The sequence below is a fragment of the Takifugu flavidus genome, chromosome 13 (genome assembly GCF_003711565.1).
Source record: "Takifugu flavidus isolate HTHZ2018 chromosome 13, ASM371156v2, whole genome shotgun sequence".
Lineage (NCBI taxonomy): Eukaryota > Metazoa > Chordata > Actinopteri > Tetraodontiformes > Tetraodontidae > Takifugu > Takifugu flavidus.
Window position 1 is genome coordinate 3,315,780 of NC_079532.1, and position 18,918 is coordinate 3,334,697.

General features: G+C 45.5%; 1 protein-coding gene across 2 annotated transcripts; it reads right to left on the reverse strand.

Moving 5' to 3' along the window:
- Positions 1-912: 912 nt before the first annotated feature.
- On the reverse strand, positions 913-17,934 carry osbpl5 (oxysterol binding protein-like 5). 2 transcript variants are annotated; one of them, XM_057050921.1, is made up of 23 exons: positions 17,719-17,934; positions 13,324-13,385; positions 9,837-9,992; positions 9,579-9,652; positions 8,531-8,611; positions 8,156-8,257; positions 7,732-7,935; positions 7,326-7,410; positions 7,069-7,231; positions 5,451-5,661; positions 5,171-5,355; positions 5,000-5,081; positions 4,799-4,897; positions 4,603-4,699; positions 4,428-4,526; positions 4,081-4,178; positions 3,904-3,993; positions 3,539-3,675; positions 3,218-3,397; positions 3,009-3,132; positions 2,816-2,930; positions 2,627-2,729; positions 913-2,496 (listed from the first exon to the last, which is right to left on the reverse strand). In XM_057050921.1, the coding sequence occupies exons 3-23, from the start codon at positions 9,970-9,972 to the stop codon at positions 2,361-2,363; spliced, it is 2,601 nt and encodes an 866-aa protein (XP_056906901.1). In that variant the 5' UTR covers positions 9,973-9,992; positions 13,324-13,385; positions 17,719-17,934; the 3' UTR covers positions 913-2,360. The 2 variants fall into 2 exon arrangements, with proteins under 2 accessions (XP_056906901.1, XP_056906902.1); XM_057050922.1 differs by lacking the exon at positions 9,579-9,652.
- Between the last annotated feature and the right edge of the window lie 984 nt (positions 17,935-18,918).

Below are 18,918 nucleotides of genomic sequence, written 5' to 3' on the forward strand. Positions count from 1 at the left end.
CAGCCAACATGACACATGACCCGGGGCAGTTCCAGACAGACACACCGCCTCCCTCTGTTCTCAGAAAGGCAAGCCCGGGCAAGTTCAGCGCCTCTGCCGCTCCCCTCCAGCTGAAACAGCAGGATGCTTCTCTTCCACCCCGCTCAAGGGGAGGAAATACAGACAGATTTAGTTTGGTGGTTTGGCTGTTCTTCCACGTTCTTCACTGTGTTCAGCAATGGTGACGACGTGGTGGCGACACTGGCAGAAAGAACGCCTTAATTCCTATTCTTAATTCAGCACAAACACACAAACAGCAGCCGCACAATGGTCCAGTGTGAGCCCACTCGGAACAGAAACGGGTCTTTGGGAGGATTAGAACCCTTGATCTTTACACTCCCCATCACTCGGATGTGCTCGGCATTGACAGAAAACAAAGAGGCTGACTGTGATTCAGGGTGGAGAGTGAGAGAAATGTAGAATTAAGTGGCATTGGGAATTCCTGACATAACCTTCATCCTCATCTTCATGCCGTCCTTCTTTTGGAACACTGCAGGATGTAAAGTAACAACCGGCAGAGCGAAGTGAGTCTGCAGCAGCGTTACAATGATCCAATGACCCTGACAGGGGCTTAAATCTGTGTGTGTGGCAAAGATGTTGATCCATGTGGCGTCTACAGGGAGATTTTCACCTGCTCAGGTTCTCCTGTGAGCCTCGCACTGAGCTCCCTGCGGCATGTGCAGCGATGTCGCCAGCAGCACTGTGAGGAGCTGTGTTTGGGTTACTGAGAAACTAATTATTTACACCGTGCACATCACCAGCCGGGAGAATCCAGACACTTCGCCACGACAACACCGCCACCTAGTGGTCAACGTGCGTAACACGTTTTAAACCGGGTGATTTAAAAAAATAAAAAATAGTTTTAAGGCAGTGCAAGGTTAAAGTGTTTTACTGAAGTGCTACAGTACACAAACAGTTATGGATAAAAGCAAAATGTTTATGACAAAAAAAAGTGGCATGTAGACCTCACAACATGGCAGTCAAGTAGAAAAGAGTAATGAAAAGAACAGAGAAGTTAAAACGTGAATACAAGCATCAGTGTATCTGTCCTTGTGCTACTCGGGTCTCTCCCACTGGGTGCAACGTTGTTGCTCATGACAAAAACTACAGACAAAATCAAAGCAAGGTTTCGAAGCACATCGGAACCCAGCGTGCTCAGACGCACACACCCACATAACGAACCCTGAAGCCCCGGGAGAGTGATTGTCACCCCTGGCTCTCAATCCTCTAAATTTGATCTGGGGAAAACTTAATTGACCAATAAATACATTCTAAAATCTCTCTGTGAAACGAAGACCTCCGTACAAATATGTACAAACCAGAAAAACATCATTACTAAGTGTTTACATCTTAAAAGTCACTTGAACATCGTGTTGACTGAGACACACAGACAAAACCGTTGGAAGGTCCAAAGAATTCACCTGTTTCCCTCTGTGGTTTCCTTCATCTCCAGTTAGACGATGAAATTGATTGTACACTAGTGTCATGATCCAGACCAAAGCAGTGGTGCGCTAATGCTAGAACCTACTCTGCTTCAGTACGACAGGCACAAAAACATACTGTAAAAAAAAAAAGACACGCCGGCTCTCTGCGCTGCCTCCGTCCCCTCATCCTTCCAAACATGTGTCGCTACAAACAATTTCTGCCTGTAAACAAGCAATTTTTGTCTTTACAGATCATAAATACTGTTTTGGTAAAGTCGTTTGAGCAAACAAAAGTATGAAATGCACTGTTGGAAGGTACTCCTGTCTTTTCTTCTTCTTTTTTTTGGCTTTAGCATTAAGGCCCAAAGATTCTTGAGTGGAAGGGGGAGTAGAAGTCCAAGCAGCGCTGTGTCTGTGCCCATAGGGCCGACTGAACTGTGGATGCTAACACACATACAGGCACGCTAACAGAGACGGTATTGCAGAGAAATATAAAAAGACACTAAGGAATGGGGAAACATCCTCCCTGTCATTTCATTTAACAAAATCATTCTTCATACATATCTTCTTTTTTTTTACATTAATCTGATCCCAAACATTTTTTAAGCCACAATCATCTTCCATCCCTCATTTTCTGTCCAAAGTGCGTGGGTGCCGGTGCTGCAGTTTCAGTCTGGCTACACAAGGGGGTGCTGTTCCTCTCTGCAGATGACTGACAGGCGGTGGCTGTGTTTATTGCTAGAATATCGTGTTCCTACCCTCGTAGAGGAAACAAAGTTGGCAAAGTTTTCCTTTAAACACCAATTGGAGATCTTTAATGGTAGTCTGTGCTTTTTTGGAAGGAGATGCCTCTAGATCAGTGCTGGGGGAGAAACTGGGCCCTTCTAGCTGCTGGGCTCATGTGAAGATGTAGTTGAGGAGCAGCTGTGACAGTAGCAAAACACAGAAGATGAGCCAGTGACGGCTCGTTAATGTCACGCCGTCTTCTGCCGCCCTCTGACGAGCCAGCTGTCGACTGAGAGCTGCCAGGTTCCTACAGAGAGGAGGAAGAATAGGAGTTGTCAGACCTCTCTTATTTTATGATCTTATGATCAAGGGTGTGCAGACTGGCATTTGCATGTTATTACACAGACTCAACAAGAGTTTTAGGCTGTAAATTTCACCTCTGGATGTCCAGCTGTGTTTTCTTTATAGACGTGATGGAGGCTTCGATCTGCGCAATGTCCTTCACTTCTTTATTGCACCGTGAGCAGTGCTTTATTAAACCTGCTCAGACAAATATGAGGTGTCATTTTATATATAATTATTTTTTAAAGTGTGCCTGCGTGTGTTAGGGGGAGGGTTTGGGTCACCTTCATTATCCGAGGACTCGTTGGTGGGTTCTGGGGTTGTGCTGCTGCTCTCGGTGTTCTGGCTGCAGCTGGACGGCTGACTGCTGACCTTCCTGTGTTTTCCATTCATCTCAGCCTGCGAGGAGACAAAAGTGTCCCTAATTTAGATGAAAGTCCTGCATGTGGATGTTAAAATTCTGCTTAATTATCTGACCTTCTCTTGGCTGGCCCAGCTGAAGGAGAGGCTGCTGTGTTGTTTTTGGCTTTTTTCCTGCGTCTGGATGATTCCATCCTTCTCAAACTGGACGAGACAGTGCTCGGGGTCCCACGGCCGGAAGCTGGCAAACCAGACAACAGGCATGTTGACTATCCCTCATTTTGGTTAAAGCCAAGGAGTGGTTTCTAGTACAATAGGGTTCGTACTCAATGTGCCTGTAGGTCCAATCAGACGTGACAGGGTCCTGGTGGAAAAGATGTGGGGTCCAGGGTTTCTCTCCTCTCTCCTTGGCCTCTTTCCTTTGAGCCTCTTCCAGCACAAACTTCTCCTGGGTGGCCCTCAGCTGGTCCCGATCTTTGATAGCACTGGTCACATGCTGCCACAGTCTGTCAGATGAAGATTAAAAGATTTTGAAAAGTTAATCATAAAGTGTTTGAAGTTGGACTGAAAGAATTACAAAGAAACGATCATAGTTGTATAGCCAGTAGATGTCAAGAATCAAAAAAGAGAGCAATCCTGTAGCTTACCTTTCAGATTCAAACTCTCCCTGCTGATCTATTTGGACCACTTGTCTCTTCAGGCGGCTTCTGCGAACATCTGGGGTTGGGTTCCACAATGTCTCCTGCTGCCCCGATTGCTTTTCATGCACAAACACTTCGCTGTCCTGCATAGAGAAGAAGAGCAGTGGAGTGTTAAACCTCATGAGACCTCCAAAAGAGGTCCAATATATAATGGCAGGCTCTCAGGCCAACAGTGAGAACAGAGAACTGGGAAGAGGACTGGTTTCAGTCTGTAAACATTAGGGAACCACACTGAACACTGAGAGCGAAGGAGGAAGCAGACGACAGCTTTAAAAGCCTCAGTCCTGCACAAAAAGGAACAAAGTTCTCACCCAATGTCCATCAACGGTCGCCAAGAGCTCCTCCCCCATAAAAATCTTCCCACTGATCTGATTCACAGAGCAGGCTCCTCCGAGGAAAGGCTGCAGAGGATGAAGAGAGGGACACCGGTTACATCACATGTCAACCACTCAGCACTTACGTAACTATGAAACAAGCAAAAACAATACCTTCAGTTTAAACTCCAGCTCTAAGAAACATTTGGTTTTCTCACATTCTATAGTGACCTTCCCACCCAGCTCCAGGGTCATAGTGCCGTAGAGGATTCCTACAGGACAGACGGAACATTTCATCGATGGTACGTGGCATCAGTAGAAACTACCCCCGTCAAATAAGCCTGTATTATCATATTGCATTTTGGTAAAGTCTGATCCAACCCCGCCTTGGACATAACATGGCTATTAGAGGTTGCAGCAGACGTTACACTGCAGAGGGTGTTACAGCTGACACACGGGTCACAAGTCCATCACGGGATGCACAAACCACACGCTCACACTGAGGAGAAGGCGTTGTTTACCTTTGCAGTGTGCGTAGGGCATCGTGATGACATATTCCTCATCCCTGTTCAGGAACAGCAGCCTGGCTTTGCCATCTAGAATCGCTGACAGTGAGTTTCCTGAAAAAGCAAAGATGGAGGACTTGTAGATCATTTTGGGGAGGTTCGTGTAGAAGTTCAGCTGTGCGCTAATTACCGTAGAACTTGGACTTGGCCAAGATGCTCCCACTGATGGAGAACCCGTCTTTCCTATTGCAGACATGGAAGGCTGAGATGGGTGGATGATGAGAAACCTGACAGCGAAGAAGCATCGGAAGAGCAAAGAGAGGGAGAAGCTTGGGAATTATTCCTTTTACATTGTGGCTACTTTACACATGTGTGCAAAGGTTCACCTGTTCAGCTATGTAGAAAGTACAGCTGTCGGTCTGAGGATGGAGCCAGCAGCAGCGAAAGGTTTCCCCCAGGATGGGATTGTAAGGTTTCTTCAAACCCTGGAAAAATGCGACGTTAGAGTCATTATCCCTACATCAGGTTTGGGGCCACAGTGCTAACAGGAAGTCTCATGGTACTGCTGTAATACACATAATATTTACCTTGGGCTTCTTGTAGAAACCAGACAAATACCATCTTAAGACCTGCTTGATCCGACCATAGGCACTCTCTTCTTGCACAGCTCTGGGACAAAGTACACAACAGATGACTCAGAGGACATCTGAACAGGACAAAAATGACCTCAACCGGGACGGCGATGCAGAGATACTGACTGTGAGAGCAGATTGGCGTGGTAGTAGTAGTCTGACAGTTTGTCGAGGAAAGAGCGTGGCTCCAGGATGAAGGTAGGCAGCACCACTTTGGACAGGTCCATACCAGGCCGCAGCTGCTTCAGAAGGCCCCAGATCAGACCCTTGTTCTCCTCGGATACGGTCTCCACCTGAGAAGCCTCCCCAGCCTGAAGCAACACATTAAATTGTGCATTTCAAAACCAGAACGACACATTTAACAACAATCACATAACCCTGATGCGGTATGAATGTAGCCCCTCACCTCCGCCATCTCCTCGGTGCCCTGTTCTACATACGGCGTGGCCTGAGGCCCGGGAGACTCGTCTGTTTGGTCCACATCGCTTTCCTCTGTCAGCCTGCCACCGTTTTCGTTGGCCGTGGTGTCCCATTCATCGTGAGCCTCACGCTCAGATCTGTCTGAAAAGCCGTCTTGCTCCATGTGATGATTGCCCAGTAGCAGAGAGTCATTTAATCTAAAATGAACAGATGAGACGTGATGAGCCCGGTCAGAACTGTGTGATTAAGTGTGTGATCATCACGGACTAATGAGGGGCTGTTGCGGCAGTTTAACAGCTAAGAAATATGGTTATGTATGTTTAAAACAAGCAATATTGTTTATGCAGGTGGTCTTTTAAATTATACATGTGTAAAGTTTGGATAGTATCCTCCACAGCTGACACGAATGAGCCCATTGTATTCAAATGAACTGCAGGGTTTGGCTGTCTTCGGTCATCTGACACCATTATTCTCCACCACCTTTTCACCTCCAGTCTGACTGGCTGCGGAGCAAATGTGCTGACCTATGTGTTTTCCAAGTGTCAACAGCACACAAACACAAAAAGAAGACAGAGCAAGGACTTGATACCACATCTCATCATTCACGCAGTCTCAGGAAGGTGTAACTCAACCACTGTGGGCCATATGTTCTAAAAACCACATTCACAAACAATAAATAGAAAGAAATCACTTCACAGATCCAAAATCAGAAGAAGTTGAACTCAATTCTCAAAACACCTGAAGGCACCGACCAGAAAAATCACATTCCTGCAGTGTTCCGGTGACTCACTGACAGTGTTATTACTTATCAACCAAAACTCAGAGGCTTTTCTTACCTCAGCATACAGAAAAACGCTTCTTCGGTGAACAGCACCAGTGTCCTTAGCTCCTCTGTGCTTTTAATCCTCTGATTTCTTTGTGTGTGTGTGTGTGTGTGTGTGTGTGTGTGTGTCAGTGTGTTGGTTGGTGTACCGCTTGACGTCTCTTTCTGAAAGGTTTATGTTTCACATACTATTCCAGTTTCCTGCTTCTCTTTTAGTCATGTGACAGCACAGAGGGTTGTAATTGGCCAGGAGAGCAGCAGGGCACAAGTGAGATGGGTGGGGCGTAACGCTTGTCTGATGCAGGACGTAACAGAAAAGAAAGCACTTGGGAGCTCACACTTGCGCCAGGCAGATCATTTCCCCACATATTGTGACACTTATAGTATAGTATATACCTTTACCTGTTTAGGCAGTAGTAATCCAGGTTTATATAACATAGTAAGTTGCTCTGTGATCAAAGACAAGGGGCTTTAGTCACAGAGTAATGGCCACATAGTTCTGAACACAGCACCCTCACAATGTCCTCACAATGTTTAAATTGTTAAAAGGGAAATAAAAGTGAAAAAATTCCTCTACTTCAAAATATGCAACCTGTTCCTGGAATCACTTCTGTTTTACTTATTCCACTTCCATCTTTTGACTGCTGTGAATGTTATATAATGAAAAACAGCAGAATACTGTTAAAATCCAACATTGTCACAATGTCAGACTTCAGCACACTTGCAATATGGGATCGTTCAGATGTAGACAGGTTACAGTGTGAGCACATGCATCACTTACTGTAATGGCTCCATGTCGCCGAGTGTAGTCGACTGCAGCAGGTGGAGAATATGGGAAGACTCTGAAGACATGCTGATATCTGCTTCTCTCCCAGTTTTGGCCGTCAGCTTGTAGAGACTAGAGCAGCTGAGAGCTAGCTCCAAGGCATCCATCCAGCATCGGCCTGGAAAGAGGGAGGCAAATGTTTCAGATGAGTAAAGTGTTGCTTCAACTGCTTCCTCTATAGTATATGTTAATGACGGCACATTAAACTTTACCATCAGACTCAGACGCTGCCCGAAAGATTAGATAGTTGCTGGGTAAAGGCTGGGTGATGGAGCCAACATTCTCTCCTTTGGGTCCCTGAGCATATGGATGGGAGAGTGAGCTGTGCCAATTTAGTCATATTGTATCATCTGAAAAAATGGCCCTCACTGGGAGCAGGAGCACAGTAGAACCATTGATAGAGAATTATCATCAAGAGATTTAGAACTAAGGTTAAAAAAAGATTAATGAACTTGAAAATATAAAGAAAATTGAAATAATAATTGCGTATTTATAATGCTCTATTATCGCCGCCAGGGGGCACTTATGTGCACTATTCAAAAGGGTTCATTCGGGTCTTCAATTAACTGGCTTTACTGGGCGTTTAATAATCACAGTACTCGTGCAAATATATCAGACCTTGACAGCCCAGATAGATTTGTCCAGTGGGTGGTAGAGCTTAAAACAGAAGCCGTCCTTCTTAGAGGGTCTCTCAATCAGCTTGCAGGCATTAAGTAAGATGGTGCCAACCCAGTGGTCTGATTTGGGAGTCTTATAGATGAGAAGCACTCCTGGCTTCAGGGCACACCACAGCTTAGTCCAACTCTTTAAAGAGCTACGGATCTAAAAAAAAAAAAAAAAAAAGAGGGGGGGAGGAAAATGTGTCAGAATAAGCAGAAAGGACAAAGTTCAGAATAGTAAGTACAATTAAGGTCATTTTACAAGTACAATTGCGGCCATTTTATGACAATTTTACAAACGACAGTTGATGATTACATCATGAAGATTTCGTGACTCAAAAGCCTCCTGTGTGTGCGTTTGTGTGTGTGTGTGTGTGTGACACCTTCAGCCAGTTGGACATGATGACAACACTGGGGTCCTTAAGAGCACTGAACAGTTCTTTTGCTGCCCGTTTCTTTTCCTGCCTGTAATTCTGCTTCTGGAGCTGATGAATAAAAACAAAAGGAACACAGGAGTGACTCATCAGTCTGTTGATCAACTACCAACACTAGGTGGAAACAAAGTCTACTAATACTAATACAGTATTCTAATAATCATTTAGAACGTGGAGGAGGATCTTCGTAAATTACTATCTCAGTATTGCAGCTTGTTTAATTAGCCCCACTGGACTTAGACAGTGAGAATAAGGAGCTAACTTACATGAATGGATGAAAGAAAAACATTTTCATGGTGCTCTCGTGCAGGAGGGTTCGAGTACCTTGAGTGACTCCTTGCGAGCCAGCTTCTCTGTGGGGGAGGGGCAGTCCTTCTCAACACCATTAAACATCCTGGTCTCAGACTGGAGGAGGGAGGGAAGACAACAAGGTCATCAGTGTTGATGAAGAATGTTTTAAAATAAACCCCTTGCTCCCAACGCCTTCCAGTACCCCCCCCCCTTCCAGCTCCCAGATGGGATATAAAGTATAATCTCTCCAGCTGTTCTACCATGTAATCCCTTCCTGGGTCTACTGGGTCTCTTCCCAGTTGAGCATGCAAGCCCTGAAGAGTGCCAAAGGGGGCATCCAGGAGGACAGAGAACTAAAATTACATCTATTAAAAGTCGGCGACAACTGAAAAGACAAAAGAGTTCTTTAAGCGTTTCACACAGACTGTGGGAAAATACATCAACGATTCTCTCTGCTCAGCAGTCTGCAGTGGTTTTGCTTCCCTCTGACTGCGCGTTGTTTTTCCAAGCACATGAGTGACAGTCAGACACAAGACGTTTCCTAATCAGCAGCTGGGACGGGGACATCACGGCGGACACAGCAGAGCTAACACGGAGGAGCGGCAGTTGTGACGAGACGAGATGACATCAGTCCTATTAACGTGAACTGGGCTTTGAATTAATGCTGCAGGACCAGAGTTTCAGTGTTGCTGTTGTCTACTGGCCCAATTTCAATTCTTGTTTATTTCTTCACTATCTTGGTTCCAAATATGTAAATAAGGCCTGCTTTAAAAAAAAAACACACACAACACACAATTAGCCTTTATGAGAGAGGCAGCAGTGGAACAATAATGGTCTGAGCTGCTAAATAAAAGGCTTGTGGAGCAAAGAAACAGTTCCCACCATGGCCACGATCTATCACACTCTGCTGCTCAGTGAGTTAGTGGACTTTTATGGGTTCAGACAGTGGCTCAAAAGAGAAAAATCACATCACTGTAAAACGTTTCATGAAAGTAACGTTTGAAACAACCTTTAACTCAACAAACGGAGTCAGTCAGACTGAGCTGCTGAGGAGTTGCCCAATCAGGAACAGTTTTCTTACCTTACTGCCTGGTGACTGGGCAGGACTGAGTTCATGACTCAGCATGGAGAGACTGTTCCTGTCTGTTTCACTGCCTGGTGGGAACCCACAACACAAAGTTACAAACAAATGAAGCCGATGAATCAACCTGCTAACAGACAAGAGAAGCGAGGCGGCTGGTGAGCAGCAGCAGAGGAGCTGGGCGGCAGGACCCCTTCCCCCCAAACAGGCAGCTAAATCTCACATTCACAACTTTCTTTTGTCTTTGTCAACTCTCACCTGGGCTGAGGTTGCAGAGGTCGTTGTCTCCACCATAAGACAGGTTCCGGGTTAAGGTGGGAGGGTCGATCTTGGGAGGAGAGGTGGCGTTGGGGCAGAGAGAGAACCTCCGATGGAACAAGTTCTCCTCCTTCATTCTGACAACCTGCTCGTCCTCTGCAGGGAGAAACGTATCAATTGAAGCGGCTTTAGAAACAGGAGGAAACAGGAAAAAGATATTTAGACAGATCAGGAGATTTAACCTCAAATGGACATTAAATTGGATGAACACGTGCATGGAAGTTCTACACCGCCCTACAACTCTTCCTCTCTCTCTGACCCCACTCGGCTGCACTGTATCGACGGCTGGATGAATCGATTGATCGCCACCAAAGGTTTGTTTCCAGAGAGATGCTGATCCCGGTTCTAATGAGCGGGGGCCGAAAGGGACACGTCAGCCTCCATGAGCCTGTGAAAATTCATTCACAGACTGATTCATCTCCCACATAAGTCAACAGCCTTCCTTTCTCCTGAAACCTCTATGAAAGGAGAGACATGACAACAACCAGGTAAATGTGCTCCTCTCTAAAGAAGCTGCTCTGATTGCCGCTCTATTATTAGTGTTTGGTGGCTGCTGTGCACACATGCACAGGTGTGGCTCAGCAGAACCCAGCGAGCAATGCAAGCTGCATGGACGCAACATACAGTATAGTTCACAACAGGCTGCCAAACTGGACAGTCACCGTCTCCCAGGCAGAGTTAATCCTTCTTACGGGCCCTGAGGCAGCCTAAGATGTGAGCAGGCAGACACGAAGGCTGCCCTGTGCTCAGAAAAAACCTAGCTAACCCCCGGTGTGTTTGTGTGAATGAGGGTGTGACCTTTGACCTTTGAATGCGTTCCGTTGTTTTCATTTAATGCCAGTTTGTGTATTTTTAGTGGGGGATTACACTTAATCTAATGAGATTCTTCCAAAATGATTACGTGAAATCCCATTCAAATAATCTGAGTGCCTGTATGAAACATTCAAATACGAAATTAAACGGCAACAGCCTCCAATAAACAACACAACAGAATGTTTGTAGAAGTGGGAATAGCAAGAAAAAAATGATCACAAAAGGAGGATGTCTGTGTAGATTCTCAATCATCCAGGTCATAGTTACGGTATCCAAGGTAGTTCAAAAGAGAAGAAAAACAGCCCAGCTGACACAAAACTGCCTTGGACAAAAGGAGGAATTAAAAGACTTTCTCACACCCTAAACAGTCATTCCAGTCTTTCACCATTATGCTACCATGCACGGTGGAATGGTGCAAAATCTCAAACTCAAAGCATAAATGTTGCCAGTCTGGACCAACATCAGCTTCTACCACCACAGTTATGCAGCCAGGATGCAGCCAATATTTACCCGGTGATATTGACATCTCGTGTGAACGATAACAGTAAGTTAGCAGCAGCCAGTAGCACACACTCGCATCAAACATTAACCTTGTACTGTGAAATCACACCTTACTAACCACAACAAAACAGGTGACCCACAGTTACCTCAAAGGGGACAGGCTAGTTCTTGTTAGCAACTATTAGCCCAACCTCTGTTTTCCCTCTGACAGGGAAGCAGGTGGACTGGAACATAGACATGCTGCAACATGAAAACTGTTAGCATGCTCGGCTGGTTTAACTAGCATCATTCTGAAACTCAGACATGAAAGTAAAGGTGCAGATTTAACCGTTGACAATATTCCTCACGACACTGACAGCAGGAACAGGTTTGAATGCGACGTGGCCATTAAAAATCAAGGTTCATAAGCATGCGGGAACCTCGGCGGTAGACGGCCAGAGTGCATGTGTTTGCACACTTTCTGCAACATGTGCTTGTGTGAGATCCCTGAAACACTGACAGCGTACATCGAGCCAGCTGTTGCTAATGCGAGGGCAGAGATTAAACTCAGACACCCTCTCTGTGCTTTCATCACACCATATGCCCCCCTTTAAGCTGCCGCATCTCCATTAACCCTCCGTCTCTGTGACAACAGGAGCGATGGACGGCCGTGTGACCTACATCTGGACCAATGGGATGTATAGAAGCGCGGCACGAGCCCCGACAGCAGCACTGTGAGGGGTTAAATGCGAAGGGTGGGGACCCACAAACATGCACGGCTGGGTTGATGCAGTGTGAGAACATGTGTGGTTATTTACCACAACAGATCAGCACACGTGACATATTAGTAAGTCTTAAGGGAGATTCACCTTCATCAATTTGTTCCTTTATTTACTTTCCTCTTTCAGGTCCGACTGTGGCAGGGAAGCACAGAGATGTTCCCACTAAAGAAAACAGGCTCCTTCCCTCCTCTTTGTCCCGCTTTGGCCATTTATAATTTAACTCGGATTTTATTTCTGGAAAAGCTCTTTAGGTGGAGTGTGTCAAACTCACAATTTAGAATAACCCAGACAACACGGAGGTGAAGAATCACCTGCTGGGGGTATTTAAATTCTAAGCTTTTTAACCTTTGAGCAAAATAAATTTAAAAAGGAATAATTCTTTTTATAATTATTATAGTGCCTAATATTAGTAAAATCATACACAGTGATTATTAAAGGGGAGTAACCCTACATCCTACTGCTGCTTTACACATGAGCTCTGGCTGTGTTTGTGTTGAACAAATGCTGAGTATTGATCCAGTAAACAGTTCAAACCTGTTATTTTAGCACCAGGAGAGACAGTTGGAGCCTAATAGAGTGGAGCAGCAGGAGAGTTTTCCATTGAGAAAGAAGAATGCTCATCCTCATTTCAAGTGTGACGAGACCAGATCCCGCAAAAACTCAAGTGGCCCTAAGAAAAGCTGTAACAACTCTAATAAGGGGACACAAAGAGAACTGGGTCTGATGCAAGTCTGGAGCTACACACTGAGCTAACTTTGAGTCACTGGGTGGGCGGACGTGTGGTTTAGTCGAGCTATTCCGGGTCTTGCGTGGGCTGAAGTTATATTTTAAGGAAATTACAGTTTTTCAATGACTCTTTTTACAGAAACTTTCCTTTCACATAAACCCTTGTGCCCCAATTACTAAAATAAAAAACAGCTGCAAAGATCCATTACTACCAAAAGCTAAAACAGAAGGCTGCGACCACAATCTCCACCCTTCCCGCAAAGCAAGCTGCCCCCCCAGAGCCATAAACAGCCATAGCAAACGTACATCAGAGGTCCGAACTTGTCCTGGGTGTTTGTGCGCCTACAACACCAGGTTTGATGTATTTAAAACATCACAGGATCAGATGATGCTACTGTTTTAGCCCAGCTATTAAAGAAATCATTAGCTCAACCTTAGGACAGGTTTTATTTTTGGTGAAATGAACAATAACTCTCCTTATCGAAGCCTTATCTTTAGCACTCAGGCTGCAGTCAAGTAGCAAGGGGAAGGGGGTGGGGTATTTTCCCTCCAGCTGAGGGCAAACCAACCGCACCAGGGCAAACTCATTGGAGTAAAGAAAGGCTCCGTAGAGTGTTGTAGCTCACCTTTCACCTCAGCTCCAGGAGACACTGCATCCAGATTCTCCAGTTTGAACAGCCTGTCTCACCTGCAGAAGAGCAGATGTTAAAGGAGTTTAAGTATCAAGAAGCTTAAACTCAATGCAAGTCAAACCAAACCGAACATAAAATGAAATCGGAATGTCAGAATTCTGCCAGTAAGTTCGACAGGAACACAAAAATACGGCCGCACCTCAAACCAGACTCAGCCTTCAATAACGGTCTGAGCTGCTAGATCCAGTAATCTAGCTTTTGATCAAAAACGGCAATGGCGACGCCAAAGTTATAGTGGAGTGGAGATTTCCTGCAGGCAACGCAAGGCCGAGCAGCATCGGTGTGTCAAATTAGATAAAAAGCAGCGCTGCAGATCTACCTGCGTTTGTTTTATGTATTCAGCATAACTGCCTGATAGAAGATGTCACGAGTCACAACTGCAGATGGAGAAAGATGGAAAATGACCCCAGAGTTGCTTTTGTTCTTCATACAACAAGCCTGCATGTCTAAATACAGCTCAAGTCCCCTCGAAAATATGTTTTAATGAAAGATTTGGGTCTTTTATTGGGTTAAAGTGACCCAAACTGCATTATTATAATATATATAATATATAAATTATATTCAAAATGAATTTTACCCTATGTTTTGTGTCTTTTAATCCTGCAGACCAGGGGAAAACTATATTTTTTGCAGATATTGACAACACCAGGGAGTTGTGAGCATAAAATGACACCTTAAAAACATCACTTTCCACATGATCTTTTACATGAATGCAACACCGCCGACGTGCATTCAGGGAAGTGTTTTATCTGACTTGTTTACAGTGAGCAAATAATATCTAAAGACTTAAATCAACATCGTTAAGTCAGCATCGAGGTTAAGGACAGTGAGGTGGATTATTTACATAAGCAACACCTCTATACAATAAGCCAGAGGAGTGCGAGGTGGATATTGATTGCAGAGGCGCTGGTAGTGGAGAGAAATTTTCGGCCATCAACGCCTCTGTAAAAAGAAAACTCTATAAATACAGAAACCATCCACCAAGGAGCCCTGGAACCAGTCAGGAGGTCAGGAGGTCGAACCCAGAGCTAAATTTGTTGTAACATCTGAGATATTTTAAAGGAAGTTTCAGTTCAGACTGAAAATCTGAACAGAGCACATGTGTTTGACATTTCTAATGTACCTGGTTACCAAAACACATCAATGAATGAGACGCAGGCGGACATCTTATGAAGGAAAAGCAACTGTTTGACTGGCTGAATGGCTGAGGACATCAGCTAGAACAGGCCCGCTAGACTCCCCAGGGCGGCAGAAATGTGGCACCGATACACCCAAAGCACAATATCCTGGAAATGTCTCGATGTTTCCAGTGCTGAAACGGAGCGATTGTGGCGGTTATATTACTGACTCCACCCTGGCAAATACACCGATTATCTCCACAACATCAGCCTGATTAAATAAACAAATGCTGCAACTGTATTAATCGTTTTTAATAAAAAGGGGTTTTTTTTGGTTCCATTTATAAAAACAGTGCCGTGTTTGTCATGTTTTTAATTCAACTGTCCTTTTCAGTGTGTCTCAAATGGTTGTTGTTATATTTTATATTATTATTTCTTTATGAGGTTACGTTTATGATGGTCCGCTCTCTCCGATTCCTCCTCTGATCTGTTCCGATCCACGGAGCACAAGGCCAGTCCAGTCACCAGTTGACAATACGAGTGAACTCGTGTCCTCCCGGTCACGTCAGCCGCAGCTCCCGCTGCAAGTTTACACGCTAATTTCTGACTGTTCCTCGAACCTTCCCCCCACCCCCACCCCCACCCCTTCTCTCCACCCCCACCCCCACCCCTTCTCTCCACGAAACAGAACCTAGCTTTTTTTGATTGGAAGTCTCAATATCAGGAATGGAGGAGATGAGACGGTTAACTGGGGACGTTCTGGGGGAGGCGGGGCGCCTCCCTATAGGGCGAGCGAGAGAGAGCGAGCGAAGAGAATCCGCATTAAGGTTAGCTTGAGACAGATATTCTGTGAAGCTCTGGTTCCAAGCCTGCAGATCAGATCTGGACTCCCTTTTATTGAAAACAGACATTCTGCTTCCTTCCATCCATCTGCTTCTTCCTGATCAGGGCCGGGGGAGGAGGGGGTGGGATGCCCGCAGCCTTTTCGCAGCGCTCAACAAGCAACGGGCATGAATTCTCTCTTACACACACACAGCGTCTCCAATTAGGTTAACGCTTGTGTCTTTGACCCGACCCAGAACTCAAACCCAGGGGCTTGTGCCCTGAGGTTACTGGTTCTGACCCGTGCGCGACCCTGCCACCTGTTCCGGCCAACATTTATGTTGTTGATGCCATTTTGAGGGCGTAGTTCCGCACACACGGGGGGGGGGGTTGGGGGCTGGCATCACGGCTGACGTACACTTGCACTGCATTATTTCCGTGCACAGGTGAAAAAAAGAAGAAAATCAACCAATTTATGTTGCAAATAAAGCCCAAACAGAAAGACCCAATTAGTCATTTAAAACAGTCCAAACTATTACTTCCTGACTCAAGCTCAAGCACAAAGGTGGCCTAAAATAGCGGCCTACAGCTGACGGCGAACCAATGATTTTACAATTACAGAGCGGAGAGCCTTGAGAGGCCCCGGCCACCGTGGCGCCCTGGGTAACTTCCCTCCAGCGTGCTGGAAGTGAGGATTCCTCGCAGCACGGCAGGGAAGCTGGGACATCTGTTGCTTTTCTTCCTGCTAGAACAACACCACGAACCACCCACAGAATCTGCTCGGCACATTCCCACCATCCTCATCTCGTTCAAAACAACCCGCTCCCCGTCTGTCGGTCACAGGGAAGCTCGGCCCGGGGTTCCGGTTGATAGGCTTAGGCTCCAACACCATTAACCGACGCCGCCCGATTAGTGCAAAGGTAGACGGTCACACAAAGGCCTCAGTGAAGCCAGAAATAAAAATAGGCCTTTCTCCACTGGCAGCACCCCGCGAATGAGCCTTCAACGCACACGTGCCCATTAAGGACACTTCACACAGGCCCACATCCATCACAGAATGAATTCTCGACTCATGTCTGTCCGGCAGAGACACAGAAATCTTGGATTTTATACCTCCATAACTCCAAAACAGGACAGAAAAGCAAATATAGGCATTTTAGAGCGTCAGAAAGAAATTTGAATAGAATTTTCTTTTTAAAAAGCCACAAATTTTGGTTTTCTGTTGTGACTATAGTGCAGTTTTTTCCCAACATGACCTGCCATGTGGCTTCAGGCACTCTGGTAATTATTTCCTCTGTCGCTCTTGCCCTGATTTAACTCTTTTTTCCCCCCTCCTGCTATGTCGAGCAACACAATGTTGCATTATCATGGGTAGTAAACATCTCAGGGAGAAATAAAATGCATCAGGTGACCGTTGCACACAAGTTTGACCTAGATATGTGTGTGTGTGTGTGTGTGGGTGGGTGTGTGTGTGAGTGAGTGTGGTTATAGAGGGCAGCTAGAAACGAAGTCTTCACTGCTTCCTGGTAACCAAAGCCCTGTAGACATTCATTTTAATGAATAAAAAAGACATTTTGATTGTCATCTTGTGCATGTAATATTACAGTGCACTATGAGCACAATAATGGAAGGCTATTAATGTTCCCTGCATAAAAAAAGAACACAATGAGAGGTTGCATCTTTGCTTATTATTATTTATGTGGCGCAGGGCTCTGCTGCGTCGTGTTCACAACACTTTCCAATGGCAACATGTCGCGATTGAGTAACTGACAGTCTGAAAGTATCACAAAAAACCGGAAATCTACAGCTTGGATGACTGTTGGTAAATACAAATACATATGCGACAGCCTCCGATTTACAAATGCATTAGGACACCCAAGACTCGCACATCAATGAACGTGTAAGGGGGGTTATAAAAACAGCTACTAAGGTGCCTTTGCTCGCCTGTCACCACCGCCCTAGACGCGGGCTTGGCTCATGGTTGCCATGCAAACAAGTGACAGCCACATGGGGAATGGTCTGCTAACATGCTCGGGGCGGGGGGGGGGTAGGGTGGGGGTTGCTTTACGCAGCTAGCATGGAAGGTTAGCCACGACCCAGCCATCCGACACCACAGACACGGACCCCGGGGACGTCAATGCCGCCGTCGCCGGGCACATTCGCCCAAATCCCGCCACGTTGTGATGCTCAGCGGGCACGTCCGACGCCCAGAAAAGGAGAAAATGTCGTCCTTTCTGTTTACATGATCGCCACGGCTACCGGACGTTCGCTAGCTAGCCCAAGTTAGCATGTAAAACACACGTTAGTTGGGGAAAGAGGACAGAGGCTAAACGAGCAAGTTATCCTCGCTGGCTGCGTAGTAACAGCGGTTTAATGGGACCGAACTCACCGTGCGTCTGCGTGCGAGGCGCTCATACAGCTGTTCCAGAGCCTGCTGGCCGGTCCAGCGTCATCCTGAGGGGCTGAGTGAGACAGCTGGGGCGTGGGGGGGCACCGAACAGAGTGAGGCAGGCGGTGGGAGTCGGCTGGAGAAGTTGCTCCGCTTCAACATGGAGAGTATGGAGAGGACTGGATCCTCCTGCAGAGCTTCATCTGGATGATGGCTGCCGCCGGGGGTCTAGCGCCCCCGTGGCCACAGGGCAGAATTACACCCCGTCCAATAATAATTATAATAATAATGACGGAACTAAAATTGAACTATTCCACTAAATCCCCAAAAGGAGGTCTGGAGTGCTGATTGTATTATTTATTAATCTGTCTGAGTGTGCACTTGGCACACTGCAACCATAAAGTTTATTTATATAATGCAGAGGTGACACTGTCTTGGTTGTACCATGAATTTTGGAGCTTATAAAAGACAAAAAAAATCACAGCTTAATCCTTTCAAACCATGTTTTATATCATAACACACATATTGCATGCTTTTGATTGGAAGTCTCAAAGCTTTTTAATAAGAGGAGAATATAAAATTGGGGTAAGATTTAATATTTAATCCTATTGTTTATTACAGAGATAGAAAATACATCGCAAGAACCCCAAGACCTTTAAGAATACATGTTATTATCATAAAAATGCCAGTACATACAATTATTAAGTGCATAATGATACAATTAAACAGTCATAAAAATATTAACAGACCTTCCAAACACACATCATTAAAAAAAGAACTTTGCTCACAGAAGATTGTGATCCTGAAGCTGAAAATAAAGACAGTGCTCCTCAATGAACTACAGAAATTGTCATATACAGCAGGAAGTGAGGAGCTGTTTTCTCCTTGTTTTGTCACTGGTCTGAGCAATTTAATCCAAAGCGATGTCAGAAATCATGGTGAATGATGCTATCTGTGTTAATTTAACCTGTCCTGGTTCAGTTTGGACTCTGCAGACAGAACACGGAAGTCAAATCCAGTCACAAATGGAGATCCTTTTGTTCAGAAAAGGAAAAAAACAGCCCCAGAGTTGAGTTTACAAAGGAAAAAGAGACTGACAGAGACAGCACGTGCACACATTTCCTGAGCTCTTCATGCTTCAATCACAAGTATCAACAATGAATCTATTACACTCAATCATGGGTCAAATAGGAAAAATGT

Excerpts from the sequence above, each read along its gene's own strand:
- osbpl5 (XM_057050921.1), bottom strand. The coding sequence starts at position 9,972 with ATGAAGGAGGAGAACTTGTTCCATCGGAGGTTCTCTCTCTGCCCCAAC. Across the intron at positions 8,612-9,578 it reads CCCAGTCACCAGGCAGTAAG|TCTGAGACCAGGATGTTTAA; the intron begins GTAAGAAAACTG and ends TCCCTCCTCCAG. Across the intron at positions 4,179-4,427 it reads GCCCTACGCACACTGCAAAG|GAATCCTCTACGGCACTATG; the intron begins GTAAACAACGCC and ends TCTGTCCTGTAG.